Source organism: Rhineura floridana, chromosome 4 (genome assembly GCF_030035675.1).
Source record: "Rhineura floridana isolate rRhiFlo1 chromosome 4, rRhiFlo1.hap2, whole genome shotgun sequence".
Lineage (NCBI taxonomy): Eukaryota > Metazoa > Chordata > Lepidosauria > Squamata > Rhineuridae > Rhineura > Rhineura floridana.
Window position 1 is genome coordinate 209986120 of NC_084483.1, and position 25968 is coordinate 210012087.

The window sequence follows — 25968 nt, forward strand, 5'->3', positions numbered from 1 at the left end:
TGATGGGTGTTTTAAAGGTACAGATGAAGCCTTATAATAGACTCTGAGGGTGGGAGATGTGCTGTTTGATGTTGTGGGCGCCCCCTTTTCTGGGTTAAAACCCACCATAATGGCAGGAAGAAGTCTGTGCTTCCTGACCTCGCCAACAGCGCTCCTCCCCAGAACGCCACCCTGTCCAGGTTGCTGCCTTCGCCTGCTGACCATCTGGCCCATTCCTTGTGCTCCTGGGCCATTTTGGCAGCCCATTTCTCCCACCACTAAAAGCCTCCCCACGTCGAGTTGCTGGGACACAAACCCCCCCCCCCTCACTTCCGTGCCCCAGTTGTTGCTAGAGTGCCACAGCTTGACAATCTTGCAGGAGCTTCCCAACCCCTTTGCACCCAAGAACAAGTGTTCCAAGCAGGGGCATGGGACTTGGGGCCCCTAGCTCTCACTGGGCTCCCAGCACCTCTGGGCCCCAGGCAGAATGGATAACGGGCAGGGGTGGTTGGGAGTTCAGAAGCATCCAGAAGGCCACAGGTTCCCTCTTCCTATCTGAAAAACGTTTGCTCTCCATTTGCTGGATTCGGGTACAACTCCTGCTGCGCTGGGCTCTGCTCTCTGCACCTGGTGCCTGAAGGCATGACAGCATGACGGCTTCTCCCTCCATGGATGAGTGGCCTACCTTCCATCAGCCAAGCGAGGAAAATAGAAGCATACAACAGGCCAGCGTGGGTGACAGCATTTGGGTGTTCTTTTTACGCACACTGTAGCTGAGGCTAAAGTAGGATACATTTGAGAGCTGCCTTCTGTGCCAGCCCTTCGCACACCCCTGTTGTATCCAGGCCAGTGCTGCCTTCTCTGACTTGCAGCAGCAGGCAAATCAGGTGCTTTTCTCCCCCGGGCCTATGTTACCTTTCTCTCCGCAAAGCCCTTCCAAAAATAACCGGCGATGCAGCCAATATTCTGTAACGGGTTCTTTAACTGTGGTCTGTGAGCTTCATTCAGATGGTCTACAGCGTGCCTGCGTTAAATATATTGGTTTTTAATTGTATTTTTATTCCTTATATTTTCTTGTATTACACTTTGAATTCTACGGAATGCAACTTGTAACGCAATAAAATATGTGAGAAATAAAATCAGCAATAAAAGTACAGTTAAAAGTCCTTCAGCATGTGGCACAGCAGATTACAGTTGCTGCAACAGGCAGACACATCCTTACATGGTCCACCAGGCACCTCAACAGTTTTGAAGGGGGGGGGGAGTTGGGAACCAGGGTTGCATAGCAGACTGTTAGGTTCCTGAACATCGCATCCTAGGCATGAACGTATTTTTAAATAAACTGGTTTATTTGACTATGGCAGTGATTAAAGTAGAAACAAAGGCAAACACTTTGCAGGTTCTCTAGGCTTGAGCCTGACATCCCCATCCTGTGCTAAAAAGTTAGAGAAATAAATTGTGATACTCTTAGGAAGCACAAAAGCTGCCTCCGCCGCTGCCGCCACCACCACACCCGCTGTGTGATGCGATGAGGGTCACTAGGCAGGCAACCGCAGCGCTCGACTGCTGGGGAAGATTAGTCAGACACTTCAACTTGCAGGATGGGCTTTATAAGAAAACCCAACTGACTACAGGTTGTGCTAAAGTGCAGTTAGTTACTGCCACCACCCACAAGGCTGTGCTGGACTCTGGCTGCTCCATGGCAGCCAAAGCAAAATATATAAACTGGACAAATGAGGGGGCTGGTGAAGTGTTTGTGAACTGCATGCCTCTGCAATCACTGCACAAGCAGGGGATTTGAAGCTGAGAACTCTGCACTCTTTTTTTAAAAAAGATTCTAGCCCGTATGGCAATGGCAATGTGCTTGAAAAGGCAGGACAATGTATGACAACACCTCAGGTACCCAAGAAGGTGAGAGAGGCACCTTGGGTGCTCTGTGTAACTCGAGTGGGACCCTTCGGTCCTCCAGCTGTTGCTGAACTACAACTCCCATCCCTCCAGCAAGCATGGCCAATGGCCAGGGATGATGAGAGCGGTAGCTGGTGGGCCAAAGGTTCTCCACACCTGGTGACAACAAGCAGAATCCACAAGTGCCGCTTTTTCTAGATTGTGTACCCCACCACATGCCAGGCAAAGTCTCCTCTTCCAATACATATACAGAACATTTTGAGCACATTGCCATTCCATAGGCAGTGAGATTTCCCCCCCCCAGGTGACACTGAAGAGAGGCACTCGCTTCCCTTGTCTGCAAAGCCATAGGTGTCGATTGGGCCAAAGGAACTTCAAGAAGCACCACCACAGCCAGGGTTGAGGATCTGGTGTCGCGGGGCAGAGGATGCCTAGGGGTCATGCACCACCTTCATGGACTGGTCCTCCAGACTCTTCCTTCCGCACCCTTGAGCGCTACTCTTGCAGACAGGAGCAGGCAGGCAACACTCTTGCAAGCTCCCTCAGTCCACCGTGCACGGAATAGCCGCCTCCCTCCATGCCTCCCAGTTGCTTCTTTCCTTCAAACAAACGGATGTCAGCTGAACTATCCTCTTTTTATTCTAGCACGGAGGGCCTGGAATTCAATAACGCTTTAGGACTTGACAGAAAAGGGCCTGCCGGTCCTCCCGGCCCCTTCTGCGCTGCCTACGCTGTGCCAAGCAGCTGGCCTGGTGCTCCATACCACAATAGCGAACCCTCCAGAGCTGGGCAAAGGCAGGCAGCATCCCACCTACCTTGCCCCAGAGGGGCTCCCGGCACTTGCTTTTGCCTGCCCATCTGCAATGGGCAAGGCCCTTCCATTGGTTTTATGGTTCAGGCTCACCCCACTGCCACCCCCATCCCCAGCAGGCCCTGCTCTTGGCCCACCAGCCCTCTGGAGGGAAAGACCTGCCCCCAGAGTCTCCCCCCCCTACAGTGTCTTAGCCTTTCCCCTCATTTCCCATGGGGGCGGCCCCCTTCATTGGCCCGTAGCATGCATCTCCTCCGGCGTTCTGGACTCCCTTTCCCTTTCTAGATCTTAGGCCGCCAGCCCTTGATAAACTGCATGATCTTCTTGACCTGAAGTTTGGTGAGGTGGAAGTCCTCCAACAAGATCTCCTCCGTGAGCTGCACAAGGATGCTGCCGTCGATGCGCTCGCGGGCAAAGAAGCTGACCACGTCCTCGGAGAGGCCGATGAAGCGCAGGCACCGCGACACCTCCTCCAGCGACAGGGCGGACAAGTCAGCGGGGGGCTGCCAGGGGGAGCCGTCCCCGTTCAGCCGGGCAGGGGGCACCTCAATGACCCCCTGGGCCAGATAAAGGTGGGTGATGCCACCCTCGGCGCCATGCACGACGGTGGGAGACAAAGGGGCCACAGCCGTCCGGATGACAATGTTTTCGGTTGGCTCAAAGGCCTTGGTCGAGCGAGGGGGCGGGGGAGGGCTGTAGGGCGGCTCCCCCTCTGGGGAGGAAGCACCCTCAAAGGGGTCAAAGGCCTCTGGGGAAGAGGCAGCCGGCTTCTGCCACTCCAGGGACTCCAGCCAGTCCGAGGAGCTAGAGGAGGCTGGGCTGGACGAGTAAGCCGTGTTGGAGAAAGGGTTCAGCGCGCCAAAGGGGGCAAAGCGCTTCTGGGGAGGGTGGGAAGGCTTCAGGCGGGGGCAGCTCTGGTAGCTCTTGAGGGCGGTGGCATCGCTGCTCCCCAAGAGGGGGATGGACCTCCCCGTTGCCACGCTCGAGCCCAGGTCACTGTACGGCCATGGATCCAACCATGAAGACCCTTGAGCAGGCTGCACTTGAGACTGCGGCTGCGTTGGTGGACTGGCCCCCTGGCGGCCGGAGGACTCCCCCACTTTGCAGTCGCCCCACGTGCAGGGATAGCAGTAGAGGGAGTAGGAATCGGGAGACGGGGAGCAGCTCCCACTCCGTGGCCTTGACCTGGAGGGGAGAGGAGAGGACAGTCCTGGAATCACGGCCTGCTCAAGCCAAGGGAGCCACAGGGGAAACAGAGGCACCGGAGCCTGCCTGAGTCCACATCCGGCAATTGGTCCGCCTAGCTCAGTATTGCCAACGTTGTCTCGCCGTGACTCTCCAGGGTTTCAGGCAGGAGACATTCCCAGTCCGGTCTGGAGATGCCACAGAGTGGGCCGTGGGCCTTCTGCGTGCAAAGTCCAAGGATAGTATGCCTAGTGCAGTGGGAGGGGGACTCTGGCCCTCTAGATTTTGCTGGATTCCAGGCAGGGCCGGCACCAGGCGTGACTGGGCCCATGGCACGTGCAAGCAACACCCCCTCCCAATACAGGTGGTGCGGGGTTCAACCAGGCCCCGTCGCCCCACCTACATCTGCCATCAACCACAATGGTGGCAAGGGCATCAACCCTTTAGGGGCACCCGTCACCATCTTTGGTGAGGGCAGGCATGCGTGCAGGATGTGCACACCAACACACTTAACGCAACAGGTAGCAGGGTTGGCAGTCTTACTGAAGCCGGCGCTGCCTGTATCGCGTGAGGATGTGTCTGGGAGCTCCTGATGCTGTCGCGGATCACACAGCAGAAGCGCTGCCCCCAAAGGAGGGGCCCCTCAGCCAGGCCCAAACTGGCAGCCAGATGGCACAGGGCTTGATTCCAAGTCCCGTCAGCCCAGGCAGTGCAGCCGATAGGAATGATGGGAGCTGTAGTCCACCAAGCTCTGCAGGCTGACAGATTCCCCTCTCCTAGTCCTCTGGATCCACTTATCTGGGAAGGGCTGTAGCTCAGTGGTAGAGCATCCCTGGCAGAATCTCTAGGTAGGGATAGGAGACCCTCCAGTCTGAAATCAAAAAAAGCGGCTGCTAGTCAGGGTAAACAATACTGAGCTAGATGGGCCAGGGGTCTGACTCAGTAGAAGCTTCTTCTGTTCCACTTGCTCCAAAAATTTAGCAAGGTAGGAGTTCCCATGACAGAAGGCGCAGGTGATTCTTCCCTTTATACAGTTTGCCTGCAACTTGAAAGCAAAGGAACCAGCAAGCAGTCAGGGCCGGGACCCTTAAATGGACAGTCATACTTGCACTGACATGCTCCACAGCATGCACTAGAGACCCATTTTGCAGGGGTCTCTACTCTGCAGCATTTTGCAGGCCTGCCCAAAGGGCAGGGGCAACTGGAGTAATTTGCCCCAGGCCACCACAAAGCAAAGGATCCCTACCTCAGTGTGTGTAATATTGGCCCCTGCCCTGACCCTGCACATTGCTCACCATAATTCTTGGCATTTTGTTTAATGTTTTGATAAAAAAAGAGGAAATGGTATATTTGAGCATAAGCAACATGTAATTGTGACCTCTTCCTGGCTGTGATAAAGTAAATATTTTACATAGTTGTGCATGAAACAGTAAAGATGCTAATTTGAGGCTTAAGCTGACTGTAAAATGTGTCCTTGGGAGGCCGGTAGTGAGGGGACTGCTTATTAGCTAGCCCAACTGTAAGGGTGTCTAACCTAATCACAATAAGGAAAAATCTTTCTCTATGTCTGGGCAGCAATAGAAATAAGACTGGTCAGGCAGTGATTGGCCCTTATGATTGGCCCAGGCCAAGCAGCCCCAGTTACACGGTTTGTTGTAAGGAGAGAAGGAACAGGAAGGCCTTAAGAAGGGATTCTGTGGCAGAGCAGGTGGCCTGTTCTTGTCACAGAAAGAAGTCCAGGCCCGCCAAGGAAAATGTGAAGTAGTGAGTGAATGAGTGAGTGAACGCCACCTAAGATTTCCAGGCAAGGTGCCACTGAAGAATAATTTTCTGTTGCAGTTGCCACAGGGAAAAGTGAAGGAGTGGTGAGAGGCCAGGCCCTGAGGGACGAATCCTGAGAGGGTGAGTGAGTAGTGGAGGCCAGAAGCAGAAGATCTGTGAGACTGAGCCCTGGGAAGCCAAAAGAAGCCTCAGAAGGGGCTTGGAATTTGGAAGAGGTATTCAGAAGAAGCACAGTACAATCCCGATTGCCTTCTCCCCATGTAAGAAAAAAAATCAGCACATCTATCATTCTGCTTGATCCCAGGGCAAGGAGTTGCATGCAGTAATTCGCACATGTGGCCCCCAGCTTTGTACACACATGCAGGGGTCCTTGTAGTGGGCAGCAGTAGGGCCCTCAACATCACACCTGCACCAGGCCCCATCAACCCTCTGGGTGGAGCCGAAGGCACTCCTCACCCGGGGCACTATTTATCCTAGGGCCAGCCCTGACTACAACTCCCATCGTCCCTAACCATTAGCCATGCTGGCTGGGGCTGATGGCAGCCAGAGACCAAAGCATGTGGAGGGCACCAGGGTGGGGGAGGATAGTTTAAAGCCTCTGCAAGTCCAGCCCACCTCAGGTTCATGACCAAGTCTTCACTTGTGCCAGGACTGTGCCTTAGAGCATGTGAAGTAAGAATGAGGACGACTGAGTGCCCTTGAGCACAGACAGAACTCCTCTCCCCCCCCCCCGACCTCAGCCAAGAAGCTACAGCCGCCTCCCTGCTATTGAGAAGCAACTCACACATCATGTAGTCCAGGAGAGTAGTAGGAGAGGCTGGAGCTAGGGGAAGCGGCTGCCTGGAGCTTGTGGAAACGCAGAGGGACTGGAGGGCTGGATGTAGCTGGTGCGTGGCCTCCCCGAGGTGGCACCGGGGGTGCAACGAGGAGGCGACATTCCTCTCTCACCTGGAAAAGACAGGGCAAGGCAGGGGAAGAGTTTCATCTGCTGAGGTGGTGGCAGCGGCAGCGGCAGCAGCCAGAGGAGAGCCAAGATCAGACTGACCAAAGAGCACCACCACGTCCTGGCAGAGAGCCATAAGCAGCCTTGGAAAAGACAAGTATTCCCAAAGCTGAATGCTTGGGGGGGGGAGGGAAGGACATTTGGAGGGGAGAATTAGCAGGTGGGAGGAGGGGGAAAGGGCATATCTGCACCACACATTTAAAGCACATGACATCCGCCAACGGATCATGGGAACTGTAGTTAGTTAAGGGTGCTAGCAGCTGTAGCTCTGCGAGGGGGGAATCATATTTCCCAAGGTTCTTTGGGGGAAGTCATGTGCTCTAAACTGCATTGGATGTGATTTAAATGCAAATCTCCCCCTGAGGCTCTTTGCCCTGCAGGTGGGCTTACTTCTGATCTCAGTTTGGGGAGAAATGGGTTAAACACAGCCTGGGGGGCACCCTCCAGGAGAAAGTCTGCAGGCGGGAGGATGGCCAAACACCTCCTTCACATCCAGCAATTTGCCTCTCGGCAGTTGCCTTGAGAGGGAAACTCAGACAGCCCCAGGTCCCTGGGTGGCATTGCAAGATGCAATTATTTGGGCCTTAACCATAAAACTTCCTTAACCAAATTTCCTCCTGCATGGGAAAACGGAGGCGCATGGGAAGCCGGAGCCCAGGCCATGCACAGACGTGGGCAAGACCAGCCCTGTAAGAAAAGGTGGCCCTGCACGGGTGGTCACCTGGGCTGGAGGGCCAAGAGACAAGCAGCAGTGCCACATCTTCCCCTCCCCCCCCCCGGCTGTGGCACAAGTACAGCGCCTCCCTGAGCTGCACTCTATTGATGCTGCAGCTCATGTGGTGGGCTGTGAAGATAAACGTGAAGGACAAAAGCGGGGGACAAGTGTCATGAAAATCATAGCGATCCCCCACCCTCTGGTCTAAATGCCCCCCTCCCCCATGACTACAAATGGGTCATTAACAAATTTGGATGGCAAATCAGGATAAAACAATTGTGGGAGAAATAATTCTGTGGGAAGGGATCCAAGGTAGAGCCGGATTAATTTAATGATTTTCATATTCTGGTGCCTTGACTGTGCCCACTGAGGTCAGAAAAGGGCACCTCCTCCCCCCTCCACACACACATGCACATTGCAGATTTCGACAACATGCCAGAGACAAGATGCGGGCAGATGCGGAAGAGTGTCACCCCACACCAACCAACCTGCATCTGACTCAACACACAAGAACAAAAGCGCTTGATGCAACCTTAGGCCTGTGGCCCTGGGGCTGCCAGCAGGGAAGTGTTTGGCTGGGGGCTTGAGTACCCTGAAGCAGTTTGCCCTGCAAGCCCCTCGGGACAATGCAGAGGCTTTTTGGCTTCTTGCCTGGATTGCACAGGCTGACCTGAAGGGGGACAGGTGCATGTGGCCGTGTCATGGCCAGGCAAGCACTGGACCAGATGGACATCCAAGGACAGAGCCCCCCCTCGTGAAGAACACAGAGCTACAGCGGGAAGCAGGAGACTCCAGCAAGTTCCCCCTCCCCAGCCACCACATCTGGTTCAGCTCACCTGTGCCTTGCCCTTGTTTCCAACGCAGAAGTAGCCCATGATGGATGACAGGAAACTGGCTGGCAAACTGAACTGGGGAATGGGCAACTGACACAGGGATGCCATTTAAGCAGCAGTGGCCCAAAAGCTTTGCAATGTGTAATTTCATCCTAAACTCATTCTCCAGGTATACACCCTTATCTAGCCAAGACAGCACCCTCCTCCACACGCAAGAGGGAGGTCAGCAAGCGGGGGGGGTACCCAAACTTTTACAAAAGTAGAAACAATATCCAGGGGAAAAACTCTAAGAGGGGACCCCCCCCAAAAAAGCTCAGTGAGGATTGAGCCAGCTGACTGATTATTTGGAGTTAGGGGGAGAAAAACTGGGGATGGCAGAGGAAACAGGAATGGAGTATTGTGAAAAAGAACCTGGCTGGCTGGCACCCTGAAGAGAAGCACTTGACTCTCACAGGACTTTTTTACAGTTCCCATTTGTAATTCCTCTGCCGAAGATAACTGGCCATTTCCTGCAGGACAGCAAAAGCCCATCATGATCCGTCCTTGGCTCACTGGTATTTTGAGACCACAGACCTCACCATGCCACCAGGAAGGCTCGCTGAGAGAACCCTCTCAGCCCCAGGAAATGCTGATTGCCCAGCAATTAACCACATGCCTTTTCGCCTTGGGGAGCAAAGTGACCACCCAGTGATCAATACCTTAGACCAGGGGTGGGGAACCTACGGCCCACGGGCTCCCCATTTGGCCCAGGAAACCATTTTCCCTCAACCACGCTCACCCGCCCCACACCAAATGTCCTTTGTGACATCAGGCATGGGGCAGGGAGAGACATGGGTGGATCAGCTGCCCAATCCCTGCAGAAAGCTGGACTGAACTCCCCATGTGGGCAAGGAGCGGTTTCAATGCAAATCCCTTCCTGATCAATACAGACCCCTTCCTGATTATCCTCTGCTAAATGGGGAGGGGGAATCCCTTTGTTTTAGCAGCGATTCAAAGCAACCCCTTCATGAAGCATTGGTTTCAACAACGCCCATCGCTGCTGCTACAATGGAGGAAATATTATTGCCTGCGGGGTACTTTGAGATCTTGACTTTGGGACTTCAAAGTGCCAAACAGCTGATGTCATTCTGACTTGAGGCGACTGACAGGTGGGCAACCCCACCCACCTGTCAAATTTGGCCTAAGAAGGATCTGGCCCACAGAGCCAAAAAGGTTCCCAACTCCTTAGCTTTTTAGCCCTCCCCTTCCTTTGAAGTGACAGACTCTTTAATTCTACAAGAACCCTTCACAGAAAACCATTTTAGCACGTTAACTGAGGGATCTGTTCCACTGTGGGATGCTAGTGAACCTTGGCCTGAAATTAGCATCTTCTGTCTAGTGTTTCAGCCCTTACAACATCCCTGGGGCGACGCCTCTCCTTTTTGCACTCTCTTAACAAGGGCAAAAGGAAAGGGTTAGAATTCATGTTTGTGTCCCACTTTGGATTTCTGCACATGCTTATGAGAAATCCTGCCCTGCTGTCTTCATCTGGGATTGCTAGGACAGAGCTAGTTAATTTTACAGGAATGGCTTGCAATTATCACCCATGCAAGCCTGCCCGGAGACTTTGGCTTTGCATCAACATTTTGATTCTTTTTCCGCTGTGTTCCTTCATGTTTGCCTCCCTGTCCTTGCATAGTCAATAGAGATGTTTCCCATATTCATCAGCTCCAAGCTGGTGTGTTGAATTTGCCATTCATTCATACATGCACACTTCCCCCGTCCCTCTCATTTAGGCATCTGGTGTTCTTAACGTGAGAGGAACAGGAGATCTCCTAACAACTCTCAGCACTCTTAACAAACTACACTTCCCAGGATTCTTGGGGGGGTGGAAACCAGGACGGTTAAAGCAATAGAGGGGTGTTTCAATCAATGCACTGGGCAATAAAATGTGTCAAGTGGCAGGAAGCCAGATTTCAACTGAACATCTGGAAAAGCTTCCTGTTAGAGCACTCTGACAGTGGAACCGATGACCTAGGGAGGTGGTGGGCTCTCCAACACTGGGGGCCTTCAAGAGGCAGCTGGACATGCACCTGTCGGGGATGCGCTAAGTTGGATTCCTGCCTGGATCAGGGGGTTGGACTCGATGGCCTTATGGGCCCCTTCCAACTTTACGATTCTAGGAGATGTGGTGCAACTGCAAGGCCTCTCCGCCCCTTCCCGGGAAACGTGGCCTGCTCTTCAAAATTGCTCCCACTTCTGAATGCCCTTCTCTGAACAGGAAGGGTCCTAACTGCAATCCCCTCTTCATTTTCCCCAACCGTTCCAACAGAGGCAGCTTCTGCGCTGGGTCTCTTGACAGCCCTCCAGCCCCACCGCCGCCCCCGGACCCCTCCCCTCTTACCGCGTCGGATTTGGGCGGGACCGGGGGCGGGGCATCCCCCGCAGGCTCCTCCCCCGAGGGCCCCCGGCAGCGGCGCGGCGAGCCCAGCGGCGAGGCGAGGCTTGCGAAGGAGAGGAGGTCGCGCTGGCCCCGGTAGGCGCCCCCCAGCCCGGGCGCGCTGCCGCCGGGCTCCGCGGAGCTCTCGGGGCTTTGGTTGGCCCACAGCTCCTCGTAGGGCAGTTCCGGAGTCCGGAAGGTGGGCTCGGCCCAGTCGGGCGTCACGTACTCGCGCTCGGCATCGGCGGGCTCCGGGGCGGGCGCAGAGTGCTCCTGGCGGGCGGGGAGGAGCGAGCGCTGGCCCCTCCCCCCGGGGGCGGGGTCCCGGCAAGGGCTCTCGGCGGCGAGGCAGAGCGAGAGGCGCTGCAGCGACTGGGCGAGCTCCTCGCGGGCGGAGCCGGGCAGGCAGAGGCGGAGGCGGCGCGGGCTGGCGCCCTCCTCGGCCAGGTCCGCCTTGGCCTCGCGCACGGCCGTGGAGTACTCGTTGGGGTCAAAGCACTCCTGGCAGAGGGCGGCGCTCTCCCGCAGCAGCTTCTCCAGGCGGGCGTCGCCGCCGCCGCGCAGCGTCCCCTCCGGGAGCAGGAAGCGCGGCATGTCAGTGAGGAGGAGGACGTGGAAGGGCGCCACCTTGTCCTTGCGCAGGATGCAGCAGAGCACCACCGTCTTGGAGATGATGCTCACCAGCTTGTAGCAGTGGCCCTCGCGGATGGCGTGCAGGTCGTAGGGGTTGCGCGGGGGCCGGCTGGGCACCGTCACGTTGACGGGCAGCCGCACCTTCTCGATGATGCTGCGGATGGTATGCTCGCCCTCCTGCATCTGCAGCTCCAGCGGGGAGCGCGTGCTGAAGCGCCCCTTGCACTGGAAGGGCAAGCTGAGGCTCTCGTTGGTCCGGTGGTTCATGCAGATCAGGCAGGGCATCTTGCCTTTCAGCGGCTTGGCCACGCCGCCGCCGGCCACGCTCGCCTTGCCCAGCTTCCGCAGCAGCGTGTTGAAGCGCGACTTCTCCTTGGCCGCCTTGGCGCAGAGGATCTCCGCCTGGCCCATCAGCGTCAGCTCGTCCCCCGCGTGCAGCGTGAAGTTGTACACCTCGCTGTCCTCGCTGAACTCCCCGGAGACAACCTAGGAGGGAAGAGAGGGAGAACCGGGGCAGGTCCAGAAGCCGTTCCGAGGGTGGAAGGAGTTTGGCTGTGGACACTTGGAGGGCATCCATACCCAACCTCAAAATCCATCTTTTCCATATGTGGTTGGTGGCCTCGAGAGCCACACATGTTCTGTTTGCGCTCGGATGTATTTTTTAAAACCCAGATTTTCACATCCATACGCCCAAGCGTTAAATTTTTTTTGGCCAATTCTCTTCTGCATTAGTAACACCCCTAAGTCCACCCTTTTACGGTTACTTGTCCAGAAGGGCACTTTGCTTTTCACACACTTTTGCGGAAGAGCACAAAAAGTATATCTGACTTTTTGAATTAATGCACATGTGCAGGTTTGCCATGTTTTCAACGAAGTCTATTGACCTTTGTTTGCATAATATCGCAAAATAGCTTTTAAGTGGAAACGTGATTCATTAAACATTTGATTTTACGTTTGATTGCAAAAAGTAGTTTAGAAAGAAAAAGCAATTGGATACAGCTACAGAAGCCAGGAGGAGGAAGTGCCCTTGTTCAGTGCTGGAAGCAGGAATGAACTGTAAGAAAGGAGGAGGAAGAGACGTGGACAGAGGGTGGGGACCAAAATCATCTACCCATAATGCAAAAAAGCGAGGAAAGACATCCTCACTACAGATATTAGAGCAGTTAATAATCAGGACAGAAAAAATAATCAGTTTATAGCAGAGTAGGGGAAGTGCGGATTTAACTAGGAGAAAGTCCAAAATGGCGGAGGACGTCATATGGACACCGGTGAATTAATGGACACGCATGGGGGTTAGATCATAGATTACAAGGAGGTATGGATGGGCCCTTAGGGAGTTGCAAAGCTGGGCAGCTTCACCAATGCACCCCACCAGCCCCAAACAAAGGCCTCTTGCGGGCCTGATCTCCCCCAGATGGTAAAAACAATGTGCGGGGGAGGGGAGGGTATCCAGCGCCATATGTGGCAGGTGTGCTGCAATTAGCTAGGGTGGGTCCCAAGTTGTGCAGGCTCCTCAAAATGGGCAATTTGTGTGTTGGGGGGGAGGTGGCAGGGGACGGAATTTAGTGGAAAGAGTCCATGTGGTTGCCTGAAAGATTCCTGGCTGAAGCACTAGAGGGCAGCCTGATTAATTGGGCCAGATCTAAATGTCAATAATAATCAATTAATCAATTCCAGTTTGTGTGTGCTGCGGGGGGGGGGTGTCAAATTCCAGTAATGTATCTAATTGGAGTTACTTAAAGACATTTTTACTGTTTTCACAAAGCAGATTACAGAATTGGCTTTAAGAGTGAGGCGCCATGCAAAAGACGGATACCCCCGGCCTGACTCTTCCCTAGAGAGATTTCCAGCGAATTCTGGCCAAATGAGCTGAAAGAGCCTGTTTGACCACCTGTAGGGCAACCCTGTGCACCTTTACTCAGAAGTAAGTCCCACTGTGTTCAACGGGGCTTCTTTAAATGTTCTTAGGACTGCAGCCTTAAAGAAACTCTCTTACATTCCTTCTGAACCACAACTCTTTTTTAAAAAAACATACAAAATTTTTAAAAACCTACCCTCCATTTCGTTTTCCTCAACAACAAGCTGTTTTCTTAATATTTCTGTATTTCCATGTTATTTGCTGTCCATAATCATCACCTTCCTCCTTTTCTTGGGAAATCCAACTCTCTCTAACCTTAGAATGTAGCGGGTCCCTACATTTTTTATAATACAGTATTCAGTAAAATGCATTAAATCCTGTTTCCGGAGTGTGTTAATCTTTGGGACAGGGAACCTGGAAAAGGGGCCTCTATTTATTTCAGGGGGCCCTCCAGGGTTTTGCAAAGGACTGACCAGCCAGAGGAGCACATGCCCAACAGGGACTAGAAACCCTGGGAACATAAACCAATGCAGAGGTTAAAAGCTCCTCCCTGGCCATCAAGTCTTGTCGCCACCCTTCTTTATGGTGGAGTCGATAAAACCAGGGGAAATATTTAGGAACAGAGGAAGCTGCCTTATATTGAGTCAGCCATTGGTCCACCTCACTCAGTATCATCTGCACTGACTGGCAGGAGCTCTCCAGGATTTCAGGTGGGGGTCTCTCCAAGACCTACCTGGAGATGCCATTGAACCAGGGACCTTCTGCATGCAAGGCAGATGCTCTGCCGCGCAGCTAAGACTCTTCCCCTAATGTCTGCATTCATTTTTAGCATATTCCTAAACACATGCTATAAAATAGCTTAGCCTCTGCCAGATGCACCCTCCAGATGTTTTTGTTGGAAGTGGGGCAAGAGCGACTCCTGTTTGGGTTCTTTTGTGTGTATTCCAGAAGGAAGAGAGAGTGAGGGTCCTCCAGCTGGCTAGGCTTGCCTACCTTTACCTGTGCTCTTCTCTGCCTGACTTCTTTCTGTTGTAAACTGAGATGCTCAGGGAAGCTGACCTGCCCCTCCTTCCTTTGTCTTCTTCTTCGACTGTCCCAGGAGAGAGGAGACATCTTTGTCTTTGCTCTCTCTCCTGAGCCATGAGGGCAATACCCACGTCTGGGCATTGTGCCTCCAACTTAGTTAGAACTAGGTATGCCTTTCCTATCTACCATGTATTTCTATAAATAAAGTAGCTTTTCTTATTTTACTAAGTCTTAAGTCTCAGTGACCTCAATGCAGAGTAAAAGCCTGCTACTTAGGTAACTACATGCAGCTCAGACCACTGAGGATCTCTGCATATAGACATTTCCATAACATTTTGGACTACAGCTCCCAGTAGCCTCAAGCAGCAACAGCAAAGGCATGAAGGCAACAGCCTTCCTTGCTTTGTGGCCAGGAGCTTTTACGGCAAACACGCTTGCATCCTGCTTTGCAGACCTTAGATCTCACCTCCCATAACTGCTGTCAGGGTTAGCCAGAGACCTTGCACAAAGCAGCAGTGGTAACCTTGAGAGCTGTTCATGACCTAGATGGTTAGGTTCTTAGTGCTTTTGTTTGCCGCCCTGAGCTTCTGCTGGGAGGAAGGGCAAGATATAAATCATATAATAAATAAATAAATTTCACTGACCCAGTAGTGTTTGCAAGCAGCAAGAGCCAGTGTGGTGTAGTGGCTAGAGTGTTGGACTGTGACCTGGGAGACCAGGGTTCGAATCTCCACACAGCCATGAAGCTCACTGGGTGACCTTGGGCCAGTAACCGCCTCTGAGCCTCAGAGGAAGGCAATGGTAAACTCCCTCTGAATACCGCTTACCATGAAAACCCTATTGGTAAGGTCGCCATAAGTCGGGATCAACTTGAAGGCCGTCCATTTCCATTTTCCAGCTTTGACCTAGCAGCTCAGGTTTTGCAGTGCTTTCCCCACGCTGCACAGGGCAGACTTTGACATTGCTCAACTCATTGTTAACTGAGCAGAAGGAGGACACAGCCAAGAGGTTGGATTTCAAATACAGAACAAGTTTTGTTGCTGTTATGTGCCTTCAAGTCGATTACGACTTATGGCGACCCTATGAATCAGCGACCTCCAAGAGCATCTGTCGTGAACCACCCTGTTCAGAGCTTGTAAGTTCAAGCCTTGAAGGGGGGAAATCAGGAGAAGCCAGTGGGCGAATGGGGCACTGCCCCACCAACCCCAGTCTGTCCTCAGCTAACCCCCGGCTTGTCACCTCCCCCCTCCTTAGGTTCCTAGAGAACTCATCAGGGAGTTGGCCGTGGCTCCAGGTACTGCTTGGCTGTGTGCCTTCTGTCCCAACGGATGTCCAGGCCAGCCACCACTGGGAGAAGCTTCCCTTTCCCTTTCACGCATGCACCCTGGGCCGAGATGCCCACCTGCTTGAAGCACGACTGACCTTTACGCTGAAGGTGATGGCCTCCATGACGAAGACGCGGTCTGGGAAGATGCTGGCCACCTCCTCCACACTGTTGAAATACTGCACAGGCTCTCGGACATCCCTATCCTGCTCCAGCAGCTTGAATTTCCCTGCAGGACCCAAAAGACACGGGCTTGGTGAATGGGGGGACTGTTCAGGGGGCTGCACCTCCTCTGTGCAGGCCTGTAGGAGGCTTGCAGACAGAGAAGGGAAGAGAAATACTGAACTCATAGAGATGCTTTGCTGGGCCTGACCAAATGACTATCCAGCCTCCAGCAGTGGACAACCAAGTGCCAGAGGGACACAGCTCCCCCATTGCTTGTCTCCAGCATATGATCATAAGCAGTCTCCTGCCCTTGACTATGGAGGCTCCATTTTAAATGATTATGGACAACAGTCCATATGTTTATCTATTTTTTTCAAAGAAAAACCGCAACAATAGAAGCATGTAAGGGCAGCCCTGTAGCTGATGAGACCAAAGGTCCACCTAGCACATCATTCTGCTTATACAGAGGCCATCAAAATGCCCAAAAGGAGAATACAAACACATTATGTTAAGCATTGAACAAGGTGGTGCACTCCATGCAAAAATTGGAACAGAAGCAGCCGTAAATGCTGGCTGGTTAAAAGAAAATACACATTTTCAAAGGCCTGTCTGAATAACACCATTTTAAGGTGACATCTAAAAGAAGCCTGGGATTATTCCTCCCCAGCCTCTAGCGTCAGAGTGCTCCATAGGGCAGGGCATGCCACATTAAAGACTCTCCTGCTGGTGCTCCCCAGCAACTGATGCTCAGAAACATGGCACCCCTGGCCTGGAGGTAGCATACAGCCATCACGATTAGTAGCCGCTGATGGGGTTGCGCTTAGTGAACCGGTCTATATAAATTCGGAGCACCCTAGTGAGGGAGCCTGCTCCACGAGCTAGAGTGAGCCCCAGCTGACGAAGCGTCAAGGCCCCAGCTGACAAAGCGTCAAGGCAAGTTAAGCAGCAGAGCGAGAAGAGGGTAAGTAGCTCCCATTTATTCCATTATTTAATTGAATTAAAACAGCTCAGAGCAATAAGTAATAAGGGCAGCCCAGGGTCACCGTGAGCTAGGAGCCAAATCCTGAAAGAGCCTACATCTTAGGAGACAGAACCTAGGGTAGGAATCCTATAGAAAGCTAGTTTTCAACACCACCCTAGCAGGAAAGCTTCAGGGGACACTGTAAACAAGGCTAAATTCCAGTCAGAAAGAAGGGGGAAAAGGAAACTCCACCGATACATACGGGGAGAGAGTCAGCTCAGTCCTTCCTAAAAAGGGCAGCTTCAGCCTTCCTGAAACACAACCACAAGCTCTGTTTCCCTAGGTTAAAAAAAGGTCAGGCTGTTCTAGGTGGAAAAACAAAAAAGACTTGCCTGGAAGTCTCAGCCCCCTGCTTAGATTAAAAGCAGCCAAAAGCTAGTCTAGTTTGTCCAGGCCAGAGTGCAAGGCACTACTTAAAACTGCAGGGGAACTTGCACTGATAAGAGTGGTTCTTGTCAGCAAATAAAATAAAAATAGAGTAAAAGCTAGTTAACCTTTCGTAGTACCGCTAGCCAAAGTCCTTAAACAGCCCCCCCCTCTCTAAGGAAGGAATCCTGCCTTCCTGCCTTCAAAGGAAGGAAGCCTGAGATAATCCTAAGGAGTTAAGCCCCAGCTGACAGTTGAGCCATCAGCCTCAATGAACACATTATTGGCTGGCAGCAGTAGCTGGGAGGCATGAGCCACACATATAAATTCAGAGCACCCTAGCGAGGGAGCCTGCTCCACGAGCTAGAGGGAGCCCCAGCTGACGGAGCGTCTAGGCCCCAGCTGACGGAGCGTCTAGGCCCCAGCTGACGGAGCGAGTTAGGCCCCAGCTGACGGAGCGAGTTAGGCCCCAGCTCGCAGAGCGAGTTCGGCCGCAGGGCAAGGAGGCCAGGGCCCCCCACTCTGCCCATCTGTTCCCTCACCTCAACTAAACTGCACTTTCCAACCCATTAACTTAATAAACCTTAAACAAAACTATGCAGGTAAGAAGCCAGCAGGGGTGTGGGGGCTTTCCAGTGTTTTGCACCGCCAGCAGCATGTACAACTATCTGCCTGTTGGACAGAAGTCGTGGGTGTGCTCTCGGTGCAATGAGCTCCTGGCTCTCCGGGAATGACTTCATTTCCTTGAGGCCAAGCTGGCGGACCTGGAAAAGCTGAGAGAGGCAGAGAGGTGTGTGGAGGAGGCCTTCAGGGACGTTATAGCTGTGTCCCACTCCAAGGATGATAGCTCTCCTGCTATCATAGAGAACGGTGGTCTCAGGGAAGGAGAGCATCCAGCCGAGGAAGAGGGAAACGATCCCTTAGAAGGGACCCATTCCTTGGGGGATGAGCAGCTATCCTATCGTGCTGAGGATATATCTCCAGGGGGGGAACGGATCCTTGTAGTGGGCGATTAGATCATTAGGAACATAGACAGTGGGGTGTGTGATGGGCATGCAGACCGCAAGGTAATTTCCCTGCCTGGTGAGAAGGTTGCAGATATCGCCCATCATTTAGATAGTTTGGTAGACAGTGCTGGGGAGGAGTCAGTGGTCGGGGAAATGCAGCCGTGAGGTCCTGGAAGCAAAATTTAGGTTACTAGGCAGGATGCTGAAAGCCAGGACCTCCAACGTGGCTTTCCCTGAAATGCTACCGGTTCCATGCGCAGCACCAGCCAGACAGGCCCAGCTTCGCAGTCTCAATGCGTGGATGAGACGATGGTGTCGGGTGGAAGGGTTCGGATTTGTTAGGCACTGGGGAACATTTTGGGACAAGCCGGGCCTGTACAAAAGGGACGGGCTCCACTTGAACCAGAATGGAACCAGACTGCTGGCACTTAAAATTAAAAAGGTGGCAGAGCAGCTTTTAAACTGACTGAGGGGGGGAAACCCGACAGGAGCTGAGGAAGGTCCGGTTCGGAATAAACCTCCCCACTGGGATAAAGACCAAAGAAATGATGAAATTTGAAAAGGGGTAGGCCTAGAAGTAAGCACTGTGAGAGCAGGGGCACAGGATATAAATTCAGAAGGGCAAAATTACCACAGGCCAAACCACAAGTGCCAAAGACACTTGAAGAGAGACACTGCTTACAAGTGCCTGTACGCTAATGCTAGGAGCCTCCGAACCAAGATGGGAGAACTGGAGTGCTTGGTCTTAGAGGAGAGCATTGATATAGTGAGCATAACGGAGACCTGGTGGAATGGAGAAAACCAGTGGGATACGGTTATCCCTGGATATAAACTATATCGGAAGGACAGGGAAGAACGTATTGGTGGCGGTGTCACTCTATACGTGAAAGGCGGCATTGAATCCAGCAAGCTCGAAACCCCAAAACAGTGGACTCCTCCACAGAATCGTTGTGGGTGGTGATCCCATGCCCCAGGAGGGATTTAATACTGGGAACGATCTATTGTCCCCCTGATCAAAATACTCAGGGAGACCTGGAGATGAGATATGAAATTGAGGAAGCATCCAAACTAGGAAATGTGGTAGTAATGGGTGACTTCAACTACCCAGACATAGACTGGCCGCATATGTGTTCCAGTCATGACAAAGAATCAAATTTTCTAGATATTCTAAATGACTATGCCCTAGACCAGTTGGTCATGGAACCGACCAGAGGGACGGCAACCCTGGACTTAATCCTCAGTGGGGACCGGGACCTGGTGCAAGATGTAAGTGTTGTCGAACCGATTGGGACCAGTGACCATAGTGCTATTAAATTAAACATACATGTAAATGGCCAATTGCCAAGAAAATCCAACACGGTCACATTTGACTTCAAAAGAGGAAACTTCACAAAAATGAGGGGATTGGTAAAAAGAAAGCTGAAAAACAAAGTCCAGAGGGTCACATCACTTGAAAATGCTTGGAAGTTGTTTAAAAACACTATATTAGAAGCTCAACTGGAGTGCATACCGCAGGTCAGAAAAGGCACTGCCAGGGCCAAGAAGATGCCAGCATGGTTAACGAGCAAAGTCAAGGAAGCTCTTAGAGGCGAAAAGTCTTCCCTCAGAAAATGGAAGTCTTGTCCAAATGAAGAAAATAAAAAAGAACACAAACTCTGGCAAAAGAAATGCAAGAAGACAATAAGGGATGCTAAAAAAGAATTTGAGGAGCACATTGCTAAGAACATAAAAAAACCAACAACAAAAAATTCTATAAATACATTCAAAGCAGGAGACCATCTAGGGAGGTGATTGGACCCTTGGATGAGAAGGGAGTCAAAGGAGATTGCAGAGAAGCTAAATGAATTCTTTGCATCTGTCTCCACAGTGGAAGATATAGGGTAGATCCCTGAACCTGAACTAACATTTGCAGGAAGGGATTCTGAGGAACTGAGACAAATAGTGGTAACAAGAGAGGAAGTTCTAGGCTTAATAGACAATATAAAAACGGACAAATCACCGGGCCCGGATGGCATCCACCCGAGAGTTCTCAAAGAACTCAAATGTGAAATTGCTGATCTGCTAACTAAAATATGTAACTTGTCCCTCGGGTCCTCCTCCGTGCCTGAGGACTGGAAAGTGGCAAATGTAACACCAATCTTCAAAAAGGGATCCAGGGGGGATCCAGGAAATTACAGGCCAGTTAGCTTAACTTCTGTCCCTGGAAAACTGGTAGAAAGTATGATTAAAGCTAGATTAACCAAGCACATAGAAGAACAAGCCTTGCTGAAGCAGAGCCAGCATGGCTTCTGCAAGGGAAAGTCCTGTCTCAGTAACCTATTAGAATTCTTTGAGAGTGTCAACAAGCATATAGATAGAGGTGATCCAGTGGACATAGTGTACTTAGACTTTCAAAAAGCGTTTGACAAGGTACCTCACCAAAGGCTTCTGAGGAAGCTTAGCAGTCATGGAATAAGAGGAGAGGTCCTCTTGTGGATAAGGAATTGGTTAAGAAGCAGAAAGCAGAGAGTAGGAATAAATGGACAGTTCTCCCAATGGAGGGCTGTAGAAAGTGGAGTCCCTCAAGGATCGGTATTGGGACCTGTACTTTTCAACTTGTTCATTAATGACCTAGAATTAGGAGTGAGCAGTGAAGTGGCCAAGTTTGCTGATGACACTAAATTGTTCAGGGTTGTTAAAACAAAAAGGGATTGCGAAGAGCTCCAAAAAGACCTCTCCAAACTGAGTGAATGGGCGGAAAAATGGCAAATGCAATTCAATATAAACAAGTGTAAAATTATGCATATTGGAGCAAAAAATCTGAATTTCACATATACGCTCATGGGGTCTGAACTGGCGGTGACCGACCAGGAGAGAGACCTCGGGGTTGTAGTGGACAGCACGATGAAAATGTCGACCCAGTGTGCGGCAGCTGTGAAAAAGGCAAATTCCATGCTAGCGATAATTAGGAGAGATAGAGTTGGAAGAGTTTCAGAAGACGGCAACCAGAATGATCAAGGGGATGGAGCGACTCCCTTATGAGGAAAGGTTGCAGCATTTGGGGCTTTTTAGTTTAGAGAAAAGGCGGGTCAGAGGAGACATGATAGAAGTGTATAAAATTATGCATGGCATTGAGAAAGTGGATAGAGAAAAGTTCTTCTCCCTCTCTCATAATACTAGAACTCGTGGACATTCAAAGAAGCTGAATGTTGGAAGATTCAGGACAGACAAAAGGAAGTACTTCTTTACTCAGCGCATAGTGAAACTATGGAATTTGCTCCCACAAGATGCAGTAATGGCCACCAGCTTGGATGGCTTTAAAAGAAGATTAGACAAATTCATGGAGGACAGGGCTATCAATGGCTACTAGCTGTGATGGCTGTGCTCTGCCACCCTAGTCAGAGGCAGCATGCTTCTGAAACCCAGTTGCCGGAAGCCTCAGGAGGGGAGAGTGTTCTTGCACTCGGGTCCTGCTTGCGGGCTTCCCCCAGGCACCTGGTTGGCCGCTGTGAGAACAGGATGCTGGACTAGATGGGCCACTGGCCTGATCCAGCAGGCTCTTCTTATGTTCTAGTGAATCCGTTTCAAGCCATCTAAATCCCTGGCTGCAGCAATCCGTTACTCTGTGTCAATTATTTATTATTTGTTCTAAACCCACTGTCCCTAATTTGCACTGAGTGACCCACTTCGAATTCAATTTCCAATCCGTGTACTCCACACCATGCATAATTTTATAGACATCTATCGTCACCCACCCTCACCTTGGTTGTCTTGCTTCTAAACCAAAAAGGGTTACTCTACGCTAGCAGCTGTCACTGGATCCAACTGCAATGAGTTCCAGAGGTTAATTGTGCACTGCATGAAGAACTCCTTCCTCTTCTTGCCAGTTTGGCAATCCATCTGAGCCAGGGTTCATCCCTTGACCCGAAGCCTCCAGTGCCAGACTCATGTTCTATGCTAGAACTCTGCCCTGGAAGATATCTATGTGCAACAGTACTAACAGGAGGTCACATCTGTGCATGCGCGGAGTGTATTTGCTCCTTCTTCCACAAGTCAGTCAGGCCGCCATCACCACTATCTGGTGAAGCGTAGGAGGAGAGTGTTCTTGTTTAGCAGAAGAGACTCACTCCAACCCATCTCATTTGATTGCTTGACCACCAGGAAAGGAATGGCTTGGACAAGGTGGATGTAAATGGGGTGAGGGCGGAATGCAGAAGCCCCCCATAAGAGCACAGATGTGCTGATGGGGCCATCCCGCTCATACAGATGGAGGAAGTTATCTGCTTCAGGTGGCATAACTGGGGAGAAGGGGGAGGGGAAAGCAGGACTCCTGCCTGGAAGGAGCAGCAAGACATTAAAGGTCTTTAGCCCGGCCGGGTGGGGGGAGGCTTGTTTGCTTTGGGCCAGCTCTCTATGCGCAAGGTGCAGGACACACAATCAACACATGACATGAACAAATGAACGACTCTTTGGGATGCTCCGCCGTGGCCTTGTGCAGTGAGGTTCACCTCTGAAATGAGCTTTGGGGCTGCTCAAACTGGTGCTGAAAGCTCCTACAGGCCAGGGAGCGGAATCTGATTGGCGTTATCTAGGGGTGAGAAAAAGGCACTCTGCACACACTCAGAGCCAAGCTTTATTATTCTGCAAGGCTGAAAAATGCAGTCATTTTTTTCACATGCATTGCAAATAGGGCTGAGCCCCAGAAAGTCCCTCTGTGCATGCTCTGTGGCCCTCTTGGCACTGAAGGCAATGCTGAGGGGCAGACCCATGGATGTGGCCTCCATATTTCACCTACCTTTGGAAGCAGCCAATATATGAATGAAATCAGCTCTCCCTCCTCCCCAGGCAGCCCTCGCAGCCGCAGAAGGAAAAGGCAGTGACAGCAGCAGCCCAGCCATGAGGTCAGCTGCATTTATGGGAAGGCCTCCCCCCACCACCACTCCAGGTCCCTGAAGACAGAAAGAGACACGGACATCCCAGAACAGAGAGGAAATGGAAGACCCGATAAATGAGTCAATCGCTTTCCAATCAATCAGAGCTGGTGCTCAGCTTGTGTCTGACACATGCCTGTCGTGGACGCTCCAAGAGCTGGCTTTCCTGCAAGGGCTTACGTGGCCCCACCGGCCACCCGTGGGTCTCCTGGCCCTTCAAGTCTCATCACACACAGGAATTCCTTCTTTAGGATGGGGAAGGGGGACAGCTGCACCTCCTTCACTTCCTGCTTCTGCCACATGGTTTTGGTTGTGTTTAGTGATAAACAAAGGAAAAGAGTTTCTTAAGGGGGAGCGAGACCAGAGTTCCCCAGACCCAACCGCTGGGACAAAGGGGGCTTCGAGCAGGACAGAAGATGAAATTCCAGAAGGCCGCCCAGGGCAATTCAGCCACAGGAGTGTTGGAAGTGGGGCAAGAGCCACTCCTGTTTTGTTCTTTTGTTCATGTTCCAGAAGGAAGATAGAGTTAGGGTCCTCCAGATGGATAGGCTTGACTACCTTTACCTGTGATGCTCCAACTGACTTCCTTCTGTTGCAGACTGATATGCTCAGGGAAGTTTATCTGCCCCTTCTCCTCCTTCCGCCCTTTCCTTCCTCTCTTCTCCACTGTCCGAGAGAGAGGAGACACCTTTGTCTCTGCTCTCTCCCTCCTGAGCCATGAGGGCAACTCCCAAACCTGGGCATTGCACCTCCAACTTAGTTAGAACTAGGTATGCCTTTCCTATCTACTATGTATTTCTATAAATAAAGTAGCTTTTCTTATTTTACTAAGTCTTCAGTGATCTCAATGCAGGGTAAACATTTACTTAGGTAAATGCATACACTGGCACACACGCAGCTCAGACCTTGAGCATCTCTGCTAATATCTATACAAATTTACATAACAAGAGCCGCTTGGCCTGTGGACTCTTCATCTGCAGAGAAGGGAAAGGAGGCTCAGTGGCTAGCTACTAGCCATCATGGCTATGCTCTGCCTGCACAGTCGGAGGCAGCATGCTCCTGACTACCAGATGGAGGGGAGAATTGCTTTTGCGCTCAGTCCTGCTTGCAGGCTTCCCATTGGGGCATCTGGCTGGCCACTGTGAGAAGAGGAGGCTGGACTAGAGGAGGCTCTTTGGCCTGGGCCAGCAGCTCACAGGATGGGAGCTGACAGGAGAGTCAAAGCGGGTCCTCCCAAGATTCTCCCTGCCTCCCCCACTGCTTTCTCCTGGCTGGGGCATGAAAAGCCTCCCCACCACCACCATGGATGGCCACTCCTCCCTACAGAGAATTGAAAATGGAGGCAGCTGACAGAAACCAGGGACAGTAAGGGATAAATCAAGGGTTAGAGGTTAACTAACAAAGGCTCTTACGGTCTTACCATATATGGAGCGAGAAATGCCAGACGTCCAAGCTGGATTTAGAAAGGGAAGAGGCACCAGAGATCAGATCGCAAACATGCGTTGGATAATGGAACGGAGCAAGGAATTTCAGAAGAAAATCACCCTGTGCTTTATAGACTACAGCAAAGCCTTTGACTGTATAGATCATGAAAAACTATGGAATGCTTTAAAAGAAATGGGGGTGCCACAGCATCCGATTGTCCTGATGCGCAACCTATACTCTGGACAAGAGGCTACTGTAAGGACAGAATATGGAGAAACCGATTAGTTCCCCATCGGAAAGGGTGTGAGACAGGGGTGTATTTTATCACCCTATTTGTTTAATCTAAATGGAGAACATATCAAACAGCAGGATTGGACCAAGATGAAGGAGATGTGAAAACTGGAGGGAGAAATATCAATAATTTAAGATACAGTAGGACCCCGCTTACACGGCGGGTTCCGTTCCGGACCCCCACCGTAAAGCGGACCCCATTGACTTTAATGGGGTGCATCGCACAAAAATGACACAAAAATGCCGCAAAAGCGGCTTTAAAAGAGGAGAGGAAAGCCGCCGCATTAGCGGAACGCCAGGAAGCAGAGCGCTGGGAAGCGGGGCCCTACTGTATGCAGACAATACCATACTACTAGCAGAAACCAGTAATGATTTGAAACAAATGCTGATGACAGTTAAAGAGGAAAGCACAAAAGCAGGACTACAGCTGAACATCAAAAAGACTAAAGTAATGACAACAGAAGATTTATGCAACTTTACAGTTGACAATGAGGACATTGAACTTGTCAAGGATTATCAATACCTTGGCACAGTCATTAACCAAAATGGAGACAATAGTCAAGAAATCAGAAGAAGGCTAGGAGTGGGGAGGGCAGCTAGGAGAGAACTAGAAAAGGTCCTCAAATGCAAAGATGTATCACTGAACACTAAAGTCAGGATCATTCAGACCATGGTATTCCCGATCTCTATGTATGGATGTGAAAGTTGGACAGTGAAAAAAGCAGGTAAGAGAAAAATCAACTCCTTTGAAATGAGGTGTTGGAGGAGAGCTTTGCGCATACCATAGACTGCGAAAAAGACAAATAATTGGGTGTCAGAACAAATTAAACCAAAACTGTCACTAGAAGCTAAAATGATGAAACTGAGGTTATCCTACTTCGGACACATCATGAGAAGACATGATTCACTAGAAAAGACAATAATGCTTGGAAAAACAGAAGGGAGTAGAAAAAGAGGAAGGCCAAAGGAGAGGATTGATTCCATAAAGGAAGCCACAGACCTGAACTTACAAGATCTGAACAGGGTGGTTCACAACAGATGCTCTTGGAGGTTGCTGATTCATAGGGTCCCCATAAGTCACAGTTGACTTGGAGGCACATAACAACAACAGAGGTTGACTGTAGCTGCATAAACCAGTGAGGAAGGGGGGGGATAGGCAGCCCCTTCTTCCAGTTGCAGGCAGACCTTAATGGGCCTCCAGCAAAAAGCCTCTGCCACCTCCACTCCCTGTCTGTCAGGTCCAGTCTCTTATCTCTCAGGGCTCAGCTTGAGCTTAGCTTTGCAAAAGATGAATGCGGCCCCCGAAC

The 25968-nt window shown here is 51.4% G+C and overlaps 1 protein-coding gene across 3 annotated transcripts in view; it reads right to left on the minus strand.

Annotated features, from left to right (window-relative positions):
* Positions 1 to 424: 424 nt before the first annotated feature.
* The window catches only part of GAREM2 (GRB2 associated regulator of MAPK1 subtype 2), a 44040-nt gene continuing 18496 nt past the window's right edge, over positions 425 to 25968 (minus strand). For all 3 annotated transcript variants that reach the window (XM_061625904.1, XM_061625903.1, XM_061625905.1), the window contains exons 2-5: positions 15575 to 15705; positions 10600 to 11754; positions 6450 to 6613; positions 425 to 3883 (exon numbers count right to left, since the gene is read on the minus strand). In XM_061625904.1, the coding sequence (XP_061481888.1) occupies positions 2980 to 3883; positions 6450 to 6613; positions 10600 to 11754; positions 15575 to 15601 (2250 nt within the window). In that variant the 5' untranslated portion in view covers positions 15602 to 15705 and the 3' untranslated portion in view covers positions 425 to 2979. The remainder of the gene's footprint in view (positions 3884 to 6449; positions 6614 to 10599; positions 11755 to 15574; positions 15706 to 25968) is intronic.